At 50.0% G+C, this 18,205-nt stretch overlaps 2 protein-coding genes across 2 annotated transcripts in view; one reads left to right on the top strand and one right to left on the bottom strand.

The window, feature by feature from the left end:
• On the bottom strand, positions 1–17,648 carry P3H4 (prolyl 3-hydroxylase family member 4 (inactive)). The gene is made up of 8 exons (XM_038753574.1): positions 16,877–17,648; positions 8,375–8,524; positions 6,561–6,732; positions 3,676–3,804; positions 3,324–3,469; positions 1,991–2,077; positions 1,726–1,867; positions 1–362 (listed from the first exon to the last, which is right to left on the bottom strand). Exons 1-8 carry the CDS (start codon positions 17,360–17,362, stop codon positions 346–348), a joined length of 1,329 nt encoding a protein of 442 aa, XP_038609502.1. The 5' UTR covers positions 17,363–17,648; the 3' UTR covers positions 1–345.
• The window catches only part of FKBP10 (FKBP prolyl isomerase 10), a 23,278-nt gene continuing 21,847 nt past the window's right edge, over positions 16,775–18,205 (top strand). The window contains exon 1 of the mRNA XM_038753573.1: positions 16,775–16,793. The gene's annotated coding sequence lies outside the window, so the exon portion shown is untranslated. The remainder of the gene's footprint in view (positions 16,794–18,205) is intronic.

An 18,205-nucleotide genomic window follows, 5' to 3' on the forward strand; every position in this document is an offset into this window, starting at 1 on the left:
TTATTATTATTATTATTCGCCGCCGCCTCCCGCGCGCCACCTGGCGGCCGGCTCCGTCCCGACAGTCACCGAGCGGGGGGGCCCGCCCTGCCCCCTAGCGGGCATCCCGGGAATAAAGCCCCGGGATGCCCGCCCTGCCCCCTAGCGGGCATCCCGGGAATAAAAGTCCCAGGCCCGGGAATAAAAGTCCCAGGCCCGGGAAAAAAAGTTCTCCATAAATCCAGCTGCTGCCGGCCGGGAATCCGCAGGGAAGGCGAAGAAGACACCCTCCCCTTGTTTAGCAGGTGGAAAGGGCTGGGGGCTCCCGGAGATCTCAGCTGGGGGCGAGAAGGGGGTCCTGCCCACTCACGGCTGCTCTGCCTCTGCAAGGGAAGGAGGAAATTCAATTCTGCTTTGTTTGACTCTCTGTCTCCCCTTTCGAATCATCATCATCATCATCATCATCAATCGTATTTATTGAGCGCTTACTATGTGCAGAGCACTGTACTAAGCGCTTGGGAAGTACAAATTGGCAACATATAGAGACAGTCCCTACCCAACAGTGGGCTCACAGTCTAAAACAGTCTAAATCATAATAATGTTGGTATTCGTTAAGCGCTTACTATAATAATAATAATCAATCAATCAATCGCATTTATTGAGCGCTTACTGTGTGCAGGGCACTGGACTAAGCGCTTGGGAAGTGCAAGTTGGCAACCTATAGAGACAGTCCCTACCCAACGGTGGGCTCACAGGCTAGAAGGAGGGAGGACTCTGGGCTGAAAAGGGAGCAGGGAGACGATGTGATAGCAGGAGGGGGCTGAAGGTTACTACAGTGTACGGGACATGGGAGCACATTTGAAGGCCAAAGAGTAAGAGTCAGGAGCGGTTGGAGATGGCGAAGAGGGAGGGAGGAAGAGGGGGATGCAAGTGTTTTGAGGAGATGAGAAAATACGAGATCAAAGGCCTAGAGAGGCCTTTATTTATTAATGATGTGTGTATATCTATAATTCTATTTATTTATAATGATGCTACTGATGCCTGTTTACTTGTTTCGAGGTCTGTTTTCCCCCTTCTAGACTGTGAGCCCGTTGTGGGCAGGGATTGCTGATTTGTACTTCCCAAGTGCTTAGTACAGTGCTCTGCCCGCAGTAAGTGTTCAGTAAATACAAATGAATGAATGCTATGCACACAGTAGGGGCTCAGTCAATACTATTGATTGATGGAGTGACTGACTGATTCTGGTCCCCCTTCTGCCCCTTGCTGAGTTCCCCTCAGTTCCCTGAGGGACCGAGACCTCTGGGAGGTCATGGGTTCAAATGCTGGCTCCGCCAGTTGTCAGCTGGGTGACTTTGGGCAAGTCACTTCACTTCTCTGGGCCTCAGTTCCCTCATCTGTAAAAGGGGGTTTAAGACTGTGAGCCCCCCGTGGGGCAACCTGATCATCTTGTAACCTCCTCAGCACTTAGAACAGTGCTTTGCACATAGCAAGTGCTTAATAAATGCCATCATTATTATTATTATTCCCTGATTCCCTGGGGAAGACACTCCATCCTTGAGGGGAAGTTCTTCCTGCTCCCAACCTCCATCCCTCCCACTGTCTGACCCGCGTCCCTCCAGCTGTCGGAACGCCATCCCTCCCGCTGTCCGACCTCCATCCCTCCCGCTCCCTGACGTCCATCCCTCCCGCCACCCGACCTCCATCCCTCCCGCTGCAGGACCCGGCCCTTTCCTCCCTGGCACAGACCTGCCTCTGCTTCATCGCCCTTGGCGTCCGGCTCCTGCCACCAGTCAGCGTAGATGCCCTCTTCATAGTCTCCATCCCCCTCGAACTCGCTGTCCGAGGGCAGCTCCGGCCTGTCCGGCTCCACGGTCTCCTCTATCTCCATCTGGCCGAGGGAAGGGCAGAGCTGAGCCTCCCGGCCCCGGCATCCCATGGAGCCACCCTGGATGAGGGCAGCCACCTCTGGGATGGGGACAGGGCCCGGGAAACGCCCTGGAAAGGGACTCACCTCGTCATCATCCATCTGAAGGTAGAGCTGGGCGAAGTCCAGCAGTTCCCTCAGCTCGGCCGTCTGGTTGTGATACTGCACCGCTTCCTGGGATGGGGAACGGACGGACGGACAGGGTCAGAGGCCTGACCGGCCTGGAGAACGGAGGGGACGGGAGGGGAAGGGGCAAGGCCCACCCCATTGGACTCCAAGCTTCCTTGAGGGCAGGGAGTCGTGTCTTACACCGATGAGTCACTTCCGACCCATAGCACCCACACCACGGACGTCTCTCCCAGAACTTTCATTCAGTCGTCTTTATTGAGCGCTAACTGTGTGCAGAGCACTGCACTAAGCGCTTGGGAAGTCCAAGTTGGCACCGTACAGAGACAGTCCCTACCCAACAGCGGGCTCACAGTCTAGAACGCCCCGCTTTCCAACTACGATCGTTCTGGTAGCGTTTTCTTGGTCAAAATACAGAAGGGGCTTACCATCGCTTCCTTCCGCGCAGTAAACTCGAGTCTCGGCCCTCGACTCTCTCCCAGGCCGCTGCTGTCCAGCATGGGTGAGTTTTGACTTGTAGCAATCAATCAATCGTATTTATTGAGCGCTTACTGTGTGCAGAGCACTGTACTAAGCGCTTGGGAAGTACAAGTTGGCAAAAGCCAACTTGTAGCAGATTGCGTGCCACTCGCTAGGAGCGGAATGGGTAGGCCTCTGCTCGATTCTCCCTCCCGCAGCCGAGACAGGTAGAGGACTGGAAACTCTCCAGTTGCCACCCTGAGAGGGGACCTGGCTTTTACTTCTAGACTGTGAGCCCACTGTTGGGTAGGGGCTGTCTCTTTATGTTGCCAACTTGTACTTCCCAAGCGCTTAGTACAGTGCTCTGCACACAGTAAGCGCTCAATAAATACGATTGATTGATTTTACTCCACTATTATATTTAAGGTACCCAGGACAGAGCTCTGCACTCAGATCGGTGCTCGATAAATAGAAGAGAAGCCTGGCCTAGGGCAAAGAGCAGCCAGAGGACCCGAGTTTTAATCCTGCCTCCGCCACTTGTGAGCTGTGTGACTTTGGGCAAGTCACTTAACTTCTCCGAGCCTCAGTTACCTCTCCTGGAAAATGGGGATTAAGAGTGTGAGCCCCATGTAGGACGTGGACTATATCCAACCTGATTAGCTTCTATCTACCCCATCATTTAGTATAGCGCCTGGCACCAAGTGCTTAACAAATCCCATAGAAAAAAAATCACTGAATGGATGGATGAGGAGGGGACAGGTACCTGGAGATGTTAGGCCTGGGCTGAGAGAAGGGATGGGGGAGGGAGAGGGGGATATCCCGGGGGGGCAGGTACCGGACGGGGCTGGAAGTCTTCTTCCTGTAGGCCCCAGCGCTCGCGGTGGAAGCGATAATACACGAGGTTCTGTTGCATGACGTTGTCCGTGGGGTCAAACAGCATGTAACTGGCCACGCTGCGTGCCGCCTGCTTCACGTCGTTCACTGGAGGCCGGGGTCAAGGTGGGGGGTGGGTCAAGGGGACCGTCTCCCACCCACCTGTCCCGCCCCACCCCCCGAGGCCCCTTGAAGCACCCCCAAGGACCCTTCACCCAGGCCGCCTCCCCCATGCGCCCTGTCCCCTCGATTTCTTGGGGAAATCCTGGGGCCTCCCCGTCTCCTCTCCCGGCTCCCCTCCGACTGGGGCTCACGCTTGTAGTAGGCAAACTGCAGGTAGTGATACATGGTGGCCACGAACTTGTCCACGAAGTAGCCGCCCACGTTGGGGGTCAGGTCGGCCTCGCAGTCCACCTTGCACTGCAGCGCTTCGGCCAAGCGGTCTGGGGGTGGAACGGGGGCAGAGTCGGTCCCTGCGGCCCCTCACCGGCTCCCCAGATCCCTGGTGACTCCAGGGAGCGGCTGAGGGGGTCAGAGGATGGCGGGGGTCATCGTACTGGGGGGCAAGGGTCCGGGAACGGTGGGACGGGGACAATGAATAGGGACCGGAGGAGCCGCGTGGGCACAAAGAGGTGATGTCCAAAAATCAACTCATCTTCCACCCAAACTCTCTCCTCCCCACAAGTTTCCCATCAATGTAGGGAAGACCACCATCCTTCCTGTCTCTCACAACCTGGGCAGTGTCCTTGACCCCTCTCTATCCCTCAACCCACATACTCGATCAGCCACTAAATACTGCCAATTCTACCTCCACAACAACTCCAGAATTCACTCCTTCCGCTACAGCCAACCTGCTACCTCAGGGCTTGGCGAATCCCATCTCAACAATCGCGTCAGCCTCCTCACTGACCTCCCGGCTTCCAGCCTCTCCTCTGTCCAGTCCGTATTCATATCATCATCATCAATCGTATTTATTGAGCGCTTACTATGTGCAGAGCACTGTACTAAGCGCTTGGGAAGTACAAATTGGCAACATATAGAGACAGTCCCTACCCAGCAGTGGGCTCACAGTCTATTCATATAATAATGATGGCATTTATTAAGCACTTATTATGTGCAAAGCACCGTTCTAAGAGCCGGGGGAGATACAAGGTGATCAGGTTGTCCCACGTCTTCACCCCCATTTTACAGATGCGGGAACTGAGGCTCAGAGAAGTTAAGCGACTTGCCCAAAGTCACGCAGCTGACAAGTGGCAGAGTCGGGATTTGAACCCCTGACCTCTGACTCCAAAGCCCGGGCTCTTTCCACGAGCCACACTGCTTCCATATTCCACTCTGCTGCCTGGATCATTTTTCTGTAAAAATCATTCCATGTACGTGTCCCCACTCCTCAAGTGTCTCAGGTCCATCTCTGCATCAGCAGAAACTCTTCACCCTCAGATTCGAGGCAGGAGATAATAATAATAATAATAACAATAATAATAATGGCATTTATTAAGCACTTACTATGTGCAAAGCACTGTTCTAAGCGCTGGGGATCAGTTCTTTCTTCTACTTGTCTACTCTTCCCTCACAACCCAGCCCACAAACTTCACTCTTAATAATAATAATAATGATGGCATTTGTTAAGCGCTTACTATGTGCAAAGCACTGTTCTAAGCGCTGGAGGGGGGATACAAGGTGATCAAGTTGTCCCACGTGGGGCTCACGGTCTTCATCCCCATTTTGCAGATGAGGGAACTGAGGCTCTGGGAAGTGAAGTGACTTTCCCAAGGTCACACAGCAGACATGTGGCGGAGCAGGATTCGAACCCATGACCACGGACTCCAAAGCCTGGGCTCTTGCCACTGAGCCACGCTGCTTCTCTTGTAATACCCACCTACTCGTTGACTCTTGCTCTCAGTTAAGCCCTCACTCATGTCCTCTCTCCGCAGCGTGACTTAGTGGAAAGAGCACGGGCTTGAGAGTCAGAGGACGTGGGTTCTAATCCCGGCTCCGCCACTTGTCTGCTGTGAGATCTTGGGCAAGCCACTTCACTTCTCAGAGCCTCAGTTCCCTCATCTGTAAAATGGGGATGAAGACCGTGAGCCCCACGTGGGACAACCTGATCACCTTGTATCTACCCCAGCGCTTAGAACAGTGCTTGGCACATAGTAAGCGCTTAACAAATACCATAATTATTATATCCGACAGACCAGCGTTCTCCCCATCTTCAACCCTATTGAAATCATATCTCTTCTAGCGAGCCTTCTCTGACTAACCTCTCATTCCCCCCACCTTATTTTTTCTCCCTAGTGCCTCTCCCATGCATTTAATCAATCAATCAATCAATTGTATTTATTGAGCGCTTACTGTGTGCAGAGCACTGTACTAAGCGCTTGGGAAGTACAAGTTGGCAACATATAGAGACGGTCCCTACCCAACGGCGGGCTCACAGTCTAGAAGGGGGAGACAGAGAACAAAACCAAACATATTAACAAAATAAAATAAATAGAATAGATATGTACAACTAAAATAGAGTAATAAATACGTACGAACATATATACATATATATAGGTGCTGTGGGGAAGGGAAGGAGGTAAGGCGGGGGGGGATGGAGATTTAGTCACGGGTTCGAATCCCGTCTCTGCCACTTGTCAGCTGTGTGACATTCGGCAAGCCACTCAACTTCTCTGTGCCTCAGTTACCTCATCTGTAAAATGGGGATGAAGACTGTGAGCCCCACCTGTGTCTGTGAGCCCACTGTTGGGTAGGGACTGTCTCTATATGTTGCCAACCTGTACTTCCCAAGCGCTTAGTCCAGTGCTCTGCACACAGTAAGCGCTCAATAAATACGATTGATGATGATGACAACCTGATCACCTTGCATCCCCCAGCGCTTAGAACAGTGCTTCGCGCAGAATAAGCGCTTAACAAATACCATTATTATCATTATCATTTAGTCCCACCTCATAAGCACTTGGGGAACTCACACCCGGCTCTTTGGGTACACATCCTGATAGTTTGCTTCCCTTACCGGTCTTTTATTTTAATGCCTGTCCCAACCTGTTCGAATGTAAGCTCCTTGAGGACGGGGCTAGTGTCCACCAACTGTATTAATCGTCTCCCAAGCGCTTCGTACAATCCCCTGCACAAAGTAAGCGTTCAGTAAGTACCACTGATCGATTGATTGACTGGTAGGAAGGGAAAGGGTACCAACCTGCGATGGCAGGGTAGAAATCCCGGAAGGTGCTGAGCTCATGGGCTCCCTCGCAGCCGGCTAGACAGTGTCCGAACCCGGCCAGATAATCCGCCAAGGCCCGCTCCATGTCGGCCACGCTGAGCCGGAAATCTCCAGCGTTATAGAGTTTAACGGCCCGCACGAACACCGCCTGGGGAGTGTGGAGGGGAGGTGGTTAGTACAGCCATCTCTTCTTCCCTCTATCCTTACCTCTAAGAGTGCCAGGGAGGGGGCTTGGAAGGACCCGGGGTGAAGCTGAGAGCGCTTAGCCCAGGGCTTGACACATAGTAAGTGCTTATTAAGGGCCACCATCGTCATCATCATCATCATCAATCGTATTTATTGAGCGCTTACTGTGTGCAGAGCACTGGACTAAGCGCTTGGGAAGTACAAATTGGCAACATATACAGTCCCTACCCAACAGTGGGCTCACAGTCTAAAAGGGGGAGATGGAGAACAAAACCAAACATACTAACAAAATAAAATAAATAGAATAGATATGTACAAGTAAAATAAATAGAGTAATAAATATGTACAAACATATGTACAGCTGCTGTGGGGAAGGGAAGGAGGTAAGATGGGGGGGATGGAGAAGGGGACGAGGGGGAGAGGAGGGAAGGGGCTCAGTCTGGGAAGGCCTCCTGGAGGAGGTGAGCTCTCAGTAGGGCCTTATCATCATCATCATCATCATCAATCGTATTTATTGAGCGCTTACTGTGTGCAGAGCACTGGACTAAGCGCTTGGGAAGTACAAATTGGCAACATATAGAGACAGTCCCTACCCAACAGTGGGCTCACAGTCTGAAAGGGGGAGACGGAGAACAAAACCAAACATACTGACAAAATAAAATAAATAGAATAGATATGGACAAGTAAAATAAATAAATAAATAGAGTAATAAATATGTACAAACATATATACAGGTGCCGTGGGGAAGGGAAGGAGGTAAGATGGGGGGGATGGAGAAGGGGACAAGGGGGAGAGGAAGGAAGGGGCTCAGTCTGGGAAGGCCTCTCAATAGGGCCTTATCATCATCATCATCATCAATCGTATTTATTGAGCGCTTACTGTGTGCAGAGCACTGGACTAAGCGCTTGGGAAGTACAAATTGGCAACATATAGAGACAGTCCCTACCCAACAGTGGGCTCACAGTCTAAAAGGGGGAGGTATATTATTATGTTCATTTTGAGAATGAACATAATCTCCATCCCCCCATCTTACCTCCCTCCCTTCCCCACAGCACCTGTATATATGTATATATGTTTGTACATATTTTTTTACTCTATTTATTTATTTATTTAATTTATTTCTACATATCTATTCTATTTTATTTTGTTAGTATGTTTGGTTTTGTTCTCTGTCTCCCCCTTTTAGACTGTGAGCCCACTGTTGGGTAGGGACTGTCTCTATATGTTGCCAATTTGTACTTCCCAAGTGCTTAGTACAGTGCTCTGCACGTAGTAAGCGCTCAATAAATACGATTGATGATGATGATGATGATGAGCCCACTGTTGGGTAGGGACTGTCTCTATATGTTCCCAACTTGTACTTCCCAAGCGCTTAGTCCAGTGCTCTGCACACAGTAAGCGCTCAATAAATACGATTGATTGATTGATTGATTGATTGAGAGGGTGAGCGGTTGGGGTGCCGGGTCTTCCCCACCCTCCACTCTCAGATCCGACAGACCGGGTGGGGAGAGCTGGGGAGAGAGTTGGCGGGGCGGCAATGACATAGCCCCGACTGGGGGTCGGGGGCCCAGTTGGGGTCGGCGCCCGGCCCCGTTCCCACCCACCTCATAGGGCTGAGCCTCCAGGTCCGTGAGATACTCGTCCACGTCCACCAGGCCCCGGTAGTAGTTGAGATACTTCAGGGTCACGTCGTGCTTGGGATGCCGCTGCAGGAACGTGTGGGCCGCCGCCACGGCCTTCTCCGGCCGGTTGGTCTGGAGGGTCGGGGGGTGCGGGAGGCTGGATTCAGAGGGGTACGGCCACCCCCGGGCTCGTCCCCCTCATCCCCACTCATCCCACTATTTATTTTATTTTGTTAGTATGTTTGGTTTTGTTCTCTGTCTCCCCCTTTTAGACTGTGAGCCCACTGTTGGGTAGCTCTATATGTTGCCAATTTGTACTTCCCAAGCGTTTAGTACAGTGCTCTGCACATAGTAAGCGCCCAATAAATACGATTGATGATGATGATGATCCCCATGACCGGACAGGAGTCGGTCCCCTGCCCTTCCTCCCTCCGCCCATCTTCTGGATCTGAGGTGTGGGGAGGGGGACAGCCCTCTTCTCCTTCCTCCCCAGCACCCCCAGACACACCTACACACCCCACCAGGACCCCCACTCGGCCCCTCTCCCCGTCTGTTCATCCATGCATTCAGTCGAATTTATGGAATAAAAATAAATTGAATAAATTGAATAAAAATAAATTCGGCTCATTGAATGAACGATTGAATGAATGAATTTATTGGGCGCTTACTGTGTGCAAGCCGGCGACGGATAGAGACGGTCCCTACCCAACAACAGGCTCACTGTCTAGAAGGGGGAGAATTCATTCATTCATTCAATTGTATTGAATAAATTGAATAAAAATAAATTAAGCTCACTGAATGAACGATTGAATAAATTGAATGAATTAAATAAAAATAAATTCAGCTCATTGAATGAACGATTGAATGAATGATTTTATTGGGCGCTTACTGTGTGCAAGCTGGCAACGGATAGAGACGGTCCCTACCCAACAACAGGCTCACAGTCTAGAAGGGGGAGAATTCATTCATTCATTCAACTGTATTGAATAAATTGAATAAATTGAATAAATTGAATAAAAATAAATTCAGCTCATTGAATGAACGATTGAATGAATGAATTTAGTGGGTGCTTACTGTGTGCAAGCCGGCAACGTATAGAGACGGTCCCTACCCAACAACAGGCTCACAGTCTAGAAGGGGGAGAATTCATTCATTCATTCAATTGTATTGAATAAATTGAATAAAAATAAATTCAGCTCATTGAATGAACGATTGAATGAATGAATTTATTGGGTGCTTACTGTGTGCAAGCCGGCAACGTATAGAGACGGTCCCTACCCAACAACAGGCTCACAGTCTAGAAGGGGGAGAATTCATTCGTTCATTCAACTGTATTGAATAAATTGAATAAAAATAAATTCGGCTCATTGAATGAACGATTGAATGAATGAATTTATTGAGCGCTTACTGTGTGCAAGCCGGCGACATATAGAGACGGTCCCTACCCAACAACAGGCTCACAGTCTAGAAGGGGGAGAATTCATTCATTCATTCAACTGTATTGAATAAATTGAATAAATTGAATAAAAATAAATTCAGCTCATTGAATGAACGATTGAATGAATGAATTTTTTGAGCGCTTACTGTGTGCAAGCCGGCGACATATAGAGACGGTCCCTACCCAACTACAGTCTCACAGTCTAGAAGAGGGAGAATTCATTCATTCAGTCAACTGTATTGAATAAATCGAATAAATTGAATAAAAATAAATTCAGCTAATTGAATGAACGACTGAATGAATGAATTTATTGAGCGCTTACTGTGTGCAAGCTGGCAACGTATAGAGACGGTCCCTACCCAACAACAGGCTCACAGTCTAGAAGGGGGAGAATTCATTCATTCATTCAACTGTATTGAATAAATTGGGAGAATTCATTCATTCATTCAACTGTATTGAATAAATTGAATAAAAATAAATTCAGCTAATTGAATGAACGATTGAATGAATGAATTTATTGGGCGCTTACTGTGTGCAAGCCGGCAACGTATAGAGACGGTCCCTACCCAACAACAGGCTCACAGTCTAGAAGGGGGAGACTTCATTCATTCATTCAATTGTATTTATTGAGCGCTTACTGTGTGCAGAGCACTGGACTAAGCGCTTTGGATGTACAAATCGGCAACATGTGGAGACGGTCCCTACCCAACAACAGGCTCACGCAGCTAAGCGGGGTGGAAGGGCCGGATGGCCCCTCTAAGGGGTCCTCCTTTCCAGCAGGAGTGGTTGGGGGGTCTTCTCTACAGAGGTGTCTCCCTTGTGGAGAAGCAGCGTGGCTCAATGGAAAGAGCCCGGATTTGGGAGTCAGAGGTCATGGGTTCTAATCCCGGCTCCGCCGCTTGGCCGCTGTGTGACTTTGGGCAAGCCACTTTGCTTCTCTGGGCCTCAGTTCCCCCATCTGTCAAATGGGGATGAAGATTGTGAGCCCCATGTGGGACAGGCTGATTACCTTGTATTCATTCATTCAATCGTTTTTATCAATCAATCGTATTTATTGAGCGCTTACTGTGTGCAGAGCACTGTACTAAGCGCTTGGAAAGTACAAATCGGGCAACAGATAGAGACGGTCCCTACCCAACAACGGGCTCACAGACTAGAAGGGGGAGACAGACAAGACAATCGTATTTATTGAGCGCTTCCGGTGTGCAGGGCACTGTACTAAGCGCCTGGAAAGTACAACTGGGCAACAGATAGAGACGATCCCTGCCCAACAAGGGGCTCGCAGTCTAGAAAGGGGAGACAGACAACAAAACAAGAAGATAGGCATTGATAGCATCCTATTATTACAATTTTACTCAATTGTAAATACGATTGATTGATTGATTTGGAGTCAGAGGTCATGGGTTCGAATCCCAGCTCCGCCAGTTGTCGTCTGTGTGACTTTCCTTCCTCCCCCCCTCCTTCCTGCCTTACTTCCTTCCCCTCAATCAATCGTATTTATTGAGCACTTACTGTGTGCAGAGTACTGTACTGGGCGCTTGGGAAGTACAAGTTGGCAACAAGTTCCCCTCCCCACAGCACCTGTATATCTGTATATATGTTTGTACCTATTACTCTATTTATTTATTTTATTTGTACATATTTACTCTATTTTATTTTGGTTAATATGTTTGGTTTTGTTGTCTGTCTCCCCCTTCTAGACTGTGAGCCCCCTGTTGGGTAGGGACTGTCTCTAGATGTTGCCGTCTTGTACTTCCCAAGCGCTTAGTACAGTGCTCTGCACACAGTAAGCGCTCAATAAATACGATTGATTGATTGATTGATTGATTGTATCCCCCCCAGCAGTGTCAGTGCTTGGCACATAGTAAGTGCTTAACCAATCCCATCATCACCATGTGAGCCCGTTGTTAGGTATGGACTTAGGTGGCCAACTTGTAGCAGCGTGGCTCAGTGGAAAGAGCCCGGGCTTGGGAGTCAGGTCATGGGTTCTAATCCTGACTCCGTCACTTGTCGGCTGTGTGACTTTGGGCAAGTCACTTCACTTCTCTGGGCCTCAGTTCCCTCATCTGGAAAATGGGGATGAAGACCGTGAGCCCCACGTGGGCCAACCTGATCACCTTGTATCCCCCCCAGCGCTTAGAACAGTGCTTTGCACATAGTAAGCGCTTCACATATACCATCATTATTATCATTATTAAATACGATTAAATACGACTTGTAGCAGCGTGGCTCAGTGGAAAGAGCCCGGGCACCTCTGTCAATTGTCAGCTGTGTGACTTTGAGCAAGTCACTTCACTTCTCTTTGCCTCAGTTACCTCATCTGTAAAAATGGGGATTAAAACTGCGAGCTCCCTGTGGGACAACCCGATCACCTTGTAACCTCCACAGCGCTTAGAACAGTGCTTGGCACATAGTAAGCGCTTAACAAATACCAACATTATTATTTTTATTATTATGGGTTCTAATCCCGGTTCCGCCACTGGTCAGCTGTGTGACTTTGGGCAAGTCACTTCACTTCTCTGCGCCTCAGTTCCCTCATCTGGAAAATGGGGATGAAGACTGTGAGCCCCACGGGGGCCAACCCGATCACCTTGTATCCCCCCCAGCGCTTAGAACAGTGCTTTGCACAAAGTAAGCGCTTCACAAATACCATCATTATTATCATTATTAAATATGATTAAATACAATTTGTAGCAGTGTGGCTCAGTGGAAAGAGCCCGGGCACCTCTGTCAATTGTCAGCTGTGTGACTTTGGGCAAGTCACTTCACTTCTCTTTGCCTCAGTTACCTCATCTGTAAAAATGGGGTTTAAAACTGTGAGCCCCATGTGGGCCAACCTGATCACCTTGTATCCCCCCAGCGCTTAGAACAGTGCTTTGCACATAGTAAGCGCTTCACAAATACCATCATTATTATCATTATTAAATACGATTAAATATGATTTGTAGCAGCGTGGCTCAGTGGAAACAGCCCGGGCTTGGGAGTCACGAGGTCATGGGTTCTAATCCCGGCTCTGCCACTTGTCGTCTGTGTGATTGTGGGCAAGTCACTTCACTTCTCTGCGCCTCAGTTCCCTCATCTGGAAAATGGGGATGAAGACCGTGAGCCCCACGTGGGCCAACCCGATCACCTTATATCCCCCCAGCGCTTAGAACAGTGCTTTGCACATAGTAAGCGCTTCACAAATACCATCATTATTAACATTATTAAATACGATTAAATACGACTTGTAGCAGCGTGGCTCAGTGGAAAGAGCCCGGGCACCTCTGTCAATTGTCAGCTGTGTGACTTTGGGCAAGTCACTTCACTTCTCTGTGCCTCAGTTACCTCATCTGTAAAAATGGGGATTAAAACTGTGAGCCCCCCGTGGGACAACCTGATCACCTTGTAACCTCCCCAGCGCTTAGAACAGTGCTTGGCACATAGTAAGCGCTCAACAAATACCAACATTATTATTTTTATTATTATGGGTTCTAATCCCGGCTCCGCCACTTGTCGGCTGTGTGACTTTGGGCAAGTCACTTCACTTCTCTGCGCCTCAGTTCCCTCATCTGGAAAATGGGGATGAAGACTGTGAGCCCCATGGGGGCCAACCTGATCACCTCGTATCCCCCCCAGTGCTTAGAACAGTGCTTTGCACATAGTAAGCGCTTCACAAATACCATCATTATTATCATTATTAAATATGATTAAATACGACTTGTAGCAGTGTGGCTCAGTGGAAAGAGCCCGGGCACCTCTGTCAATTGTCAGCTGTGTGACTTTGGGCAAGTCACTTCACTTCTCTGTGCCTCAGTTACCTCATCTGTAAAAATGGGGATTAAAACTGTGAGCCCCCGTGGGACAACCTGATCACCTTGTAACCTCCACAGCGCTTACAACAGTGCTTGGCACATAGTAAGCGCTTAACAAATACCAACATTATTATTTTTATTATTATGGGTTCTAATCCCGGCTCCGCCACTTGTCGGCTGTGTGACTTTGGGCAAGTCACTTCACTTCTCTATGCCTCAGTTACCTCATCTGGAAAATGGGGAAGAAGACCGTGAGCCCCACGTGGGCCAATCTGATCACCTTGTATCCCCCCAGCGCTTAGAACAGTGCTTTGCACATAGTAAGTGCTTCACAAATACCATCATTATTATCATTATTAAATATGATTAAATATGATTTGTAGCAGCGTGGCTCAGTGGAAAGAGCCCGGGCACCTCTGTCAATTGTCAGCTGTGTGACTTTGAGCAAGTCACTTCACTTCTCTTTGCCTCAGTTACCTCATCTGTAAAAATGGGGATTAAAACTGCGAGCTCCCTGTGGGACAACCCGATCACCTTGTAACCTCCACAGCGCTTACAACAGTGCTTGCCACATAGTAAGCGCTTAACAAATACCAACATTATTATTTTTATTATTATGGGTTCTAATCCCGGTTCCGCCACTGGTCAGCTGTGTGACTTTGGGCAAGTCACTTCACTTCTCTGCGCCTCAGTTCCCTCATCTGGAAAATGGGGATGAAGACTGTGAGCCCCACGGGGGCCAACCCGATCACCTTGTATCCCCCCCAGCGCTTAGAACAGTGCTTTGCACAAAGTAAGCGCTTCACAAATACCATCATTATTATCATTATTAAATATGATTAAATACAATTTGTAGCAGCGTGGCTCAGTGGAAAGAGCCCGGGCACCTCTGTCAATTGTCAGCTGTGTGACTTTGGGCAAGTCACTTCACTTCTCTTTGCCTCAGTTACCTCATCTGTAAAAATGGGGTTTAAAACTGTGAGCCCCATGTGGGCCAACCTGATCACCTTGTATCCCCCCAGCGCTTAGAACAGTGCTTTGCACATAGTAAGCGCTTCACAAATACCATCATTATTATCATTATTAAATACGATTAAATATGATTTGTAGCAGCGTGGCTCAGTGGAAACAGCCCGGGCTTGGGAGTCACGAGGTCATGGGTTCTAATCCCGGCTCTGCCACTTGTCGTCTGTGTGATTGTGGGCAAGTCACTTCACTTCTCTGCGCCTCAGTTCCCTCATCTGGAAAATGGGGATGAAGACCGTGAGCCCCACGTGGGCCAACCCGATCACCTTATATCCCCCCAGCGCTTAGAACAGTGCTTTGCACATAGTAAGCGCTTCACAAATACCATCATTATTAACATTATTAAATACGATTAAATACGACTTGTAGCAGCGTGGCTCAGTGGAAAGAGCCCGGGCACCTCTGTCAATTGTCAGCTGTGTGACTTTGGGCAAGTCACTTCACTTCTCTGTGCCTCAGTTACCTCATCTGTAAAAATGGGGATGAAGACCGTGAGCCCCACGTGGGCCAACCTGATCACCTTGCATCCCCCCAGTGCTTAGAACAGTGCTTTGCACATAGTAAGCGCTTCACATATACCATCATTATTATCATTATTAAATAGGATTAAATACAACTTGTAGCAGCGTGGCTCAGTGGAGAGAGCCCGGGCTTGGGAGTCAAGAGGTCATGGGTTCTAATCCCGGCTCCGCCACTTGTCGGCTGTGTGACTTTGGGCAAGTCACTTCACTTCTCTGCGCCTCAGTTCCCTCATCTGGAAAACGGGGATGAAGACCGGGAGCCCCACGTGGGCCAACCCGATCACCTCGCAACCCCCCGGCGCTTAGAACAGCGCTTTGCACATAGTAAGCGCTTCAGAAATACCATCATTATTATCATTATTAAATACGACTTGTAGCAGCGTGGCTCAGTGGAAAGAGCCAGGGCTTGGGAGTCAGAGGTCCTGGGTTCTAATCCCGGCTCCGCCACTTGTCGGCTGTGTGACTTTGGTCAAGTCACTTCACTTCTCTGTGCCTCAGTTCCCTCATCTGGAAAACGGGGATGAAGACCGGGAGCCCCACGTGGGCCAACCCGATCACCTCGCACCTCCCCGGCGCTCAGAACAGCGCTTTGCACATAGTAAGCGCTTCAGAAATACCATCATTATTATCATTATTAAATACGACTTGTAGCAGCGTGGCTCAGTGGAAAGAGCCCGGGCTTGGGAGTCAGAGGTCCTGGGTTCTAATCCCGGCTCCGCCACTTGTCGGCTGTGTGACTTTGGGCAAGTCACTTCACATCTCTGCGCCTCCGTTCCCTCATCTGGAAAACGGGGATGAAGACCGGGAGCCCCACGTGGGCCAACCCGATCACCTCGCACCCCCCCGGCGCTCAGAACAGCGCTTTGCACATAGTAAGCGCTTCAGAAATACCATCATTATTATCATTATTAAATACGACTTGTAGCAGCGTGGCTCAGTGGAAAGAGCCCGGGCTTGGGAGTCAGAGGTCCTGGGTTCTAATCCCGGCTCCGCCACTTGTCGGCTGTGTGACTTTGGGCAAGTCACTTCACATCTCTGCGCCTCCGTTCCCTCATCTGGAAAACGGGGATGAAGACCGGGAGCCCCACGTGGGCCAACCCGATCACCTCGCACCCCCCCGGCGCTCAGAACAGCGCTTTGCACATAGTAAGCGCTTCAGAAATACCATCATTATTATCATTATTAAATACGACTTGTAGCAGCGTGGCTCAGTGGAAAGAGCCCGGGCTTGGGAGTCAGAGGTCCTGGGTTCTAATCCCGGCTCCGCCACTTGTCGGCTGTGTGACTTTGGGCAAGTCACTTCACATCTCTGCGCCTCCGTTCCCTCATCTGGAAAACGGGGATGAAGACCGGGAGCCCCACGTGGGCCAACCCGATCACCTCGCACCCCCCCGGCGCTCAGAACAGCGCTTTGCACATAGTAAGCGCTTTACAAATACCATCAGTATTATCATACTTCCTATGATATATGACGTATCATAACGAATCCCGGCTCGGCCACGTGTCTGCCGTGCGACCTTGGGCAAGTCACTTAACTTCTCCGAGCCTCCGTTCCCTCACCTGGAAAACGGGGATGAAGACCGTGAGCCCCAGGTGGGACAACCTGCTCACCTCTGCACCTAGTAAGCGCTTAACAAATGCCATCATCATTATTATTATTATTATTATCAGGATTAAATAGGATTGAATGACTCAAGGGGCCCACCTTGAAGAGGGCGTAGTGCAGGTAGAGGTAGGGCAGGCGGCTCTGGAAGTCCCTGAGCAGCTGGCGGGGCGGGTAGGGCAGGCGGAAGACGGGCAGGTCCTTCTTGCAGCCCCGCAGGCAGGCGGCACGGTGGAGGAGGTGGGCGAAGAGGCCCAGCTCTCGGGCCCACTGCTCGCCGGCCTGCCCGGCCTGGGCCGGGGGCGGCGGGGGCCGCGGGGAGGCCGGGTCGGCGGGCTGGGTGCCACCGCAGAGCTGGTGGCAGTGGGCCTCGCTGTCCCGCAGCAGGCGGTGCAGGCGCAGGGCCCGCTCCAGGCCCCAAACGCTCTCCCGCCAGTTCTCACCCTCGAAGCCCTCCAGCGCGGCGGCGTAGGTGGCCTGCAAAGGCCGGAGCTCGGCCTGCGGGAAGCCGCGGAAGCTGTATTCCTCGTACTGGCCCCGCACGCCGCACCCCAGGAGCAGCAGCAACGACAAGGCCCAGGCCTCCATCCTCGCCCCCCGCCACGGAGACCAGGGGCGGGACGGGCTGGGGGCCGCTTTGGGGGGGCGAGGGGGGAAGGCAGGGTCTTAGCGCTGGTCGGACCGGCCTCCTCAAGTGGGGCTCCCTCCGCGGCGTGGCTCGGTTCTTCCTTTCGTTCGGTCGCACCGATGGAGCGCGTAACGGGTGCGGAGCCTGGACCAGCGTAGAACGGGTTCAGCGGAGAATAGGGCCATAGTAGAATGGGTTCGCCTACTTTAAAATCCGAAACAGGAAACGGAGTCAGCCTTTCAGATGGGCGACCGGTTGAAATGTCAGGAATCTTTCGACAGCATGAAAAAGCCCCGGTAACCACGCTGGTTGTAGTTAGCTGCTGATTGTACCTAGAATGGAATGTTGCCCTGTGCAGATTAAGGAAAAATATTCCCGTGTGCGTGTCTCTGATTTAAAAAAAAAAATCTAAATATGTTCCCTATGGAGTATTATGCGAGACACATCCTTAACAGTTGATAATTTGCACAACAAAAAGAAATCTTGGTATTCTAGAAAATTTGCTGCTGTGAGAATGACGAGTTGTATTAAATACCAACTCTTTTATATCATCATCATCATCATCATCAATCGTATTTATTGAGCGCTTACTATGTGCAGAGCACTGTACTAAGCGCTTGGGAAGTGCAAATTGGCAACATAGAGAGACAGTCCCTACCCAACAGTGGGCTCACAGTCTAAAATAGACTATATTAGTCTATTAGTCTAACATAGTCTAATACAGTCTATATTGTACTCTCCTATTACTGTATTTATTTTATTTGTACATATTCTATTTATTTTATTTTGTTAATATGTTTTGT

Source organism: Tachyglossus aculeatus, chromosome 11 (genome assembly GCF_015852505.1).
Source record: "Tachyglossus aculeatus isolate mTacAcu1 chromosome 11, mTacAcu1.pri, whole genome shotgun sequence".
In the NCBI taxonomy this organism is placed as follows: Eukaryota; Metazoa; Chordata; class Mammalia; order Monotremata; family Tachyglossidae; genus Tachyglossus; species Tachyglossus aculeatus.